At 50.2% G+C, this 6,541-nt stretch overlaps 1 protein-coding gene across 1 annotated transcript in view; it reads right to left on the bottom strand.

Moving 5' to 3' along the window:
- Window positions 1-5,995, bottom strand: part of NQO1 (NAD(P)H quinone dehydrogenase 1) — a 13,810-nt gene extending 7,815 nt beyond the window's left edge. Inside the window, exons 1-3 of the mRNA XM_084757333.1 lie at window positions 5,844-5,995; window positions 1,779-1,943; window positions 1,575-1,705 (exon numbers count right to left, since the gene is read on the bottom strand). Of these exons, the coding sequence (XP_084613459.1) occupies window positions 1,575-1,705; window positions 1,779-1,943; window positions 5,844-5,847 (300 nt within the window). The 5' untranslated portion in view covers window positions 5,848-5,995. The remainder of the gene's footprint in view (window positions 1-1,574; window positions 1,706-1,778; window positions 1,944-5,843) is intronic.
- Between the last annotated feature and the right edge of the window lie 546 nt (window positions 5,996-6,541).

Raw genomic sequence — 6,541 nt, 5'->3', positions numbered from 1 at the left:
CACACACACACTTAAAACAAAAACAAATTTGTAGAGCTGAACAACTTTCTTGCATATTCAGAGGGTTCCTGACCTAAAATAAAGAGGCTACAGAGGTCAGGGATGTTATATGCTTTTAAAGACAAAGTCTCTTAAGACAGGCTGTAGTGGCTCACACCTTTAGTCCCAGCACTAGGGAGGCAGAGGCAGGCGGATCTCTGTGAATTCAAAGCCAGCCTGGTCTACAAAGCAAGTCCAGGACAGCCAGGGCTACACAGAGAAACCCTGTCTCGAAAAGACAAAAAAAAAAAAAAAAAAAAAAAAAAAAAGACTGTGAAAGAGACTTACACATTGGTGGAAGATAAACTTGAGGCTCACACAGGTGCCTTCTAAGTCTAAAACGGGGGTGACTCCGAGACAAGATCTGGTAGCCACCCCTGTTGCTCCCTTGGCTGTCCTGTGCAGGGCAGTGCCTAGAGTGCCCTTCCCCCAGCATGCATGAAGGCTCAGCATCATGCTGAGCACCACACAAACTGAGTGGTGCCTGTAATCCCAACACGAGCAGAGGTATTGGGGTAGGGCAGCAGGCACACATAGTCCTCATATCGGGCTGCTGTGAAATGCCATTGTTTCATGGAGAGGAAAGCCCCAGCAGGGGCAGCCATGCAGCTGGGGTGCCGAACATGCATCCGGGAACCGTCTGGGATAAGAAAGGGGCAGAAGTACAAACTTTAAGAGCACCCACGGCGAGAGGCCACTAGCCGGGTATACTGGGGAGAAAAGCTGGAAACTTCTGTGCTTCCTTTGGAGCCATGTAAAGTATATTATAGACATGGCAAAGTATACATGCAAGATATCACATGCAAAGTATAATGTGGTCCCAGCACTCAGGGCACAGAGGCGGGAGGATGAGGACTCATCAAACAAAGTGTTTGTGTTCTAGGGCTAGGCATGTTGGCACATCTATACACCCAAAGCTCAAGAGGCCTCCGGAGGCAGGAGGATCACTGAAAGTTAGAAGCCAGCCTGCTCTGCATAGCGAGTTCCAAACCAGACAGGGCCGCATGGCAAGACCGGGTCTCAAAGAACAAAAGTTAGGCCTGTCAATAGATAATGGAATTCGCCACCAAGTTTGATGACTTGAATTCATTCGGTCCCCAGGACTGTGCTGTGGAAGAAGAGAACCGACTCATGATTATTGTCCTCTAGGCAAGTACACACACACACACACACACACACACACACGCCATCTACTTAGCCACACACCTTCTATGAACCTATGCAATGCCACTCTCTGGTTGTTTTGTTGGTGGTGGTTGGTTGATTAGTTTTTGGTTTTTCGAGACAGGGTCTCTCTGTGTAGCCTTGGCTGTCCTGGACTCACTTTGTAGACCAGGCTGGCCTCGAACTCACAGAGATCCTCCTGCCTCTGCCTCTGCCTCCCAGAGTGCTGGGATTACAGGTGTGCGCCATCACCCCTCGCCCCTGCAACGCCACTCTCTGACTGAGTACTTAGAGAGAACGCAGACAGGTCTAGGACAATAAGGACAAATGCCCCAGACACTGTTTTCTTGTGACTCCTGTCCTAGCCCTACCTGAAATATCACAAGGTCTGCAGCTTCCAGCTTTTTCTGTTCGGCCACAATATCTGGGCTCAGGCGGCCTTCCTTATATGCTAGAGATGACTCAGCAGGATACTGAAAGTTCTCGGGGTCCTTCAGCTCACCTGTTGGGAGGGAAGAGAGGCTGAGGCTCTGGGCCACTGGGTCCACGGTCCGTGGACGAGAGACAGCTCTTACCTGTGATGTCATTTCTGGAAATGATGGGGTTAAAGTTCATAGTGTAGAGGTCAGATTCAACCACCTCCCACCCTTTCTTCTTCAGAGCCTCTACAGCAGCCTCCTTCATGGCGTAGTTGAATGACGTCCTCTCTGAATGGGCCAATACAATCAGGGCTTTTCTTCCTGCATATGTGAGACATGGAAAGAAAATCCAAACAGGATGAATGAGTCCCTAGTCTAAAATGTCTTGGACCAGGCATGTTTCGCACATTTGTTTTTCAGATTGAGGAACAGTGGCTAGGACTATCTTTTTTTTCTTTTTTTGGTTTTTTGAGACATGGTTTCTCTGTGTAGCCTTGGCTGTCCTGGACTCACTTTGTAGACCAGGCTGGCCTCGAACTCACAGCGATCCGCCTGCCTCTGCCTCCCGAGTGCTGGGATTAAAGGCATGTGCCACCATGCCCGGCTAATTTTTTTGTTCTTCAAAACAGGGTTTCTCTGTGTAGCCCTGGCTGTCCTGGACTGGCTTTGTAGACTAGGCTGGCCTGGAACTCACAGCGATCCGCCTACCTCTGGCTCCCGAGCGCTGGGACTAAAGGTGTGTGCTACCACCAGCCCAAGAATTTATTTTTATGTGTATATGTGTGTGTCATTTGTGTGCAGGTTTCTCTGGAGTCCAAAAGGGGGCGTTGAACCCCTGGAGTTGGAGTTACAGGTATTTGTGGGGTGCCCAGCTTGGTCTTGCTAGGTGGGTGCTGGAACCTGGACGCTGGTCCTCAGGACTAGGTAGCAGATTGATACCCCAGCCAGGTCTCCAGCCTCTGGTTTTCATTTGAATTAATCCCCAAGCAGAAATAACTCCCAGGGTAACTAAAGACCTAAATGTTTGTTTGGGATGAATGAGTTCTGAAACACACGGGGAAGTCCTGTCAGCACCTCTCACCAACACCAGCTTCCGCTTTTGCCCCGCATCTTACTCACCGGAGCATGCATATCGCATGGCTCCGCTTCAGTTTCTGTTTGATGCTGGCGGTTGAGTCTGCAGCCTCATATCCCTACAACTGAGCCTGCCCTGCAGCCCCAGCACGAATTTGCCGGTGCCTCTTATTGTCTGCTCGGTGGGCTGCCAAGGAACAGGTGGGCTGTTCATTGTTCCGCGAACCCTGAAACGGGAGACTCTTGTTCCTCCTCTGCACCTGTGCTTGCTTTCCACTCCGTGTCCCCCCCCTTAAACGCTCATGACGTCAGAAGCCAAGCTCTCAGCCGTGCCCACACTGTTAGCTGGGCAGCTATTAGATATTATTGTAGGGGGCTGGGGACTTGGGATTCATTACTGTGGAGCCTCAACTTTATAAATAGTAATTTTTGGTCAGGCCTGGTGGTGAAAGGTTTTAATCCCAGCGCTTGGGAGAGATTGGCAGAGGCAGATCTCTGTGAGCTCGAGGCCACCCTGGTCTACACAGTGAGTTCCAGGACACCCTATCTCAAGAATAATTAATAAATAAATAAAAACAGATTTTAATTTATATATTTCACAGGTATGGGTGTTTGTTTGCATGTATGCCTGTGCAACAGATGCATACCTGGTACCCTCAAAGGGCCTGGAGTTACAAATAGGTTTGAACCCCCATGTGGATGCTGGGTATCAAGTCCAGATCCTGTGCAAGAGCACCCAGTGTGCTTAGCCAGTGAGCCATCTCTCGTTTTGTTGTGGGGTTTTTTGTTTGTTTTTCTGAGACAGAGTCTCACTTTGTGGCCTTGGGTGCTCAGGAGCTTGTTATGGACACCTGGCTGGCCTCAGTGTGTGTGTGTGTGTGCGTACATACATGCGTGCGTGCGTGCGTGCGTGCGTGCGTGCGTGCGTGCGTGCGTGCGTGCGTGTGTGTGTGTGTATGTGTTGGGCAGAACTTGCAGGAGTTGGCTTTCTTTTTCCATGTGGGTCCCAGGAATGGGAACTCAGGTCAGTCTTGCCAACCCCGACTCTAAATTTTGGTAACTGAAACGATGCAGACTGTTGCCTGGAAACTAACCTCCATCTTCATCTATTGCTCCAGTATTCAGCCTATTCTGGCATCAACCTCCAGCCCGTGTGAGAGCTAGCTGGCTTCCTAGCCCTCTTCACGGAGCATCACAGTTTAACTAATGCCAGCTCAAGAGCCCTTGGCGATAAACTGTTACCCAGAACTGCAAACTGAAACACACCCTTTCCTCCTCACATTGTTCTTGGTTGGTGTTGGATCACAGCAACAGAAAGCAAACCAGGATGCCTGTATTACCACGGCCTACGGTTGTCATCATTTTTCTGCTCTGTTTTTTTTTTTTTTTACTTTGTTAATCTTCCACTTTAGTTTATAAGTTAAATGTAGCCGGGCCTGGTGGCCCACACCTGTAATCCCCCTGCGGAGGTAGGAGGATCAGGAGTTCAAAGCCAGCCTAAACTAAGTTAGGTTTCTGGCTAAAATGAGTGAGTGGATGAATGAATGAATGAATGAATGAATAAACAAACACTAAACTAAACACAGACCTGGGGGGGGGGGGAGGTTATAAGATAAAGGAAGTATGCTTGGCCTCTGTGCTGTTTGCAGTTCCAATGGAGGGCTCTCGGAACCTTCATCCCCATGGAGATCAGTACACAAAGAGAAAACAGCAGACACGGCCTTACCAACTGATGAAAACCCTCCCCTGCTGTCTCTCCCAATAACTCAGGGTAAAGCCTAGAAAACACTGCAACGGTACGATACCAGCTGCAGCAGTGTCCTTGTCACACACCCCCTCAACCCATGCTTTTAGCAAAAGCAGAGTGTCTGCGGAGGCTGAAGTAGTACTGCAAAAAAGGTGTGGCCTGCCTTGAAGGGAAAAATGCCACCTGAACCGTATTGTTGCCCAAACTCAGAGCCAGGCCCCATGGGGAAGAAGCACTTAGCCCAGGGAGCCTAGTTGGTCAAGAAAGCGCTAGAAGAAAGTGTGGTGGTAACCCCCAAGGACTCTCCCCTACCTACCCCTGGGTTGATGGCAAAGTGGGGGGAGTCTGTCAGGAAAGTGGACTAAATAGCAAGTTGGATTTCACCCTACAGAGTCCAGACAATAGAAACTCTGCAGGGCCAGGAGGGCTGGAGTTGGGTTCTGGGTCTGTTACACTGTTTCCCAGCTCAAGCCCTCCCCATCTCTCAGGCTTCCTGTTTCCTCCCACAAGTTGACGATCCCCTTTTGGTCTGTTCAGGTTTTTTTTTTTTTTTTTGAAACAAATCTTTACAGTGTAGTCCTGGCTGCCCTGCAACTTGCTCTAATAGACTAGGCTGGCTTCGAACTTAAAAAGATCTGCCAGCCGGGCGTGGTGGCGCATGCCTTTAATCCCAGCACTCGGGAGGCAGAGGCAGACGGATCTCTGTGAGTTCGAGGCCAGCCTGGTCTACAAAGCGAGTCCAGGACAGCCAAGGCTACACAGAGAAACCCTGTTTAAAAAAAAAAAAATCTGCCTTCTTCTGCCTCCTGAGTGCTGGAACTAAAGGCGTGCGCCACCAAGCCCCAGTAGTAGTCCCTATAAATTGCCTGCTTGCATTTTTTAGATGTGAGCAGCGTATTTCCAAATGCTTAAGTGCCACCTGGCCTAGGCAGGGGATGCGCACGGAGCTCAAGTGATAGAGTGTTTGCCTAATCTGAGGAAGTCCTGGTTTCAATCCAATTCCCGGTGCCATAAAAACGAGGCGTGGTGATACACACCTAAGATCCTGGCAGTTGGGCAGCAGAGGCAAGACCCTAAGCTCAAGGCTGTCATTCGCTATGCAGCAGTTTTAAGGCCAACCTGGCACACATGAAATCCTATTTCAAAATAGTCCAAACAAGGTTTGGAGAGTGGCCAGCTCTGTTAGAGACAGGTATAGAAGGGGCAATTCTGGGGTTGCCCATGGCTGTTTGGACTGAGGAATATTCTGCATATCTGGCTCGGAACAGAATCTTCCCTTCCAGAGACTAATCGAGGCCCATCCGAGATCTTAAATCACTTCACTTTTCCTCTCTGAGACAAGGAACAAAACTCAGAGCAAGCCTGCATCTTCCTCAGGCTGGAGTTGGCGCCTCACTCACCCATGGCTCCAGATGTTGAGGGCGGATTGTAATACCGAGCGCTGATTGGCTGAGCAGCTGGTTGCCAGGACGACCCTGAAGGGTTTCGAAGAGTTCTGTAACGCTACAGCCTGGACTAGTGTAAACTGTGCGGGCTGAGCGCTTGGAGGCTTTATACCCTGCCCAGCCCAGCCCGGCCCACTGTGCAGGGCAGCCAGTGAGGGCGGGGCTGGGTTCCCGAACCCCTCCCTGAGGCGCTGAGGGAGAGGATACCAAGCTACTAGCAGGGAGAGAAGCTAAGGGCTGGACTAGGACTCCCAATATACGGAAATCAGAGGGTTCCCTGGGAGAAAGGGAGAGAGAGAGGATTTGAGGATATGGGTACATATTGGATAAACTCATCTGCCCCCTGCCCGGGACCTCCTGGGTACGAAATGGAAATTTCCAACAGAAATTTCCGTGCTTTGCTGGACCTGCCTCCAAATCCGGGCTGTGTGGATTAGTCCTTGCTCTGCCCTGGGAAAGTCACCTTTGCACACAAAGGGAAGGGTGGGGCTGGCAAAGGGACGGGCTCAGATTTTTGCCAAGTCACTGTGACTCCGGACTGAACGCTCTCTGAGAGACTTGTCCTGGTCTGAATGAATTCGTTTCTTCTTTACTGCGTTCTGAATTTGCTGTTAGAAACTGCAAACGCTGCCCTCTGGGTGTGTGCGCTTGGT

Source organism: Acomys minous, assembly GCF_964271855.1.
Source record: "Acomys minous genome assembly, chromosome: 14".
Lineage (NCBI taxonomy): Eukaryota > Metazoa > Chordata > Mammalia > Rodentia > Muridae > Acomys > Acomys minous.
This window is presented reverse-complemented; position numbering and strand designations above follow the sequence as displayed.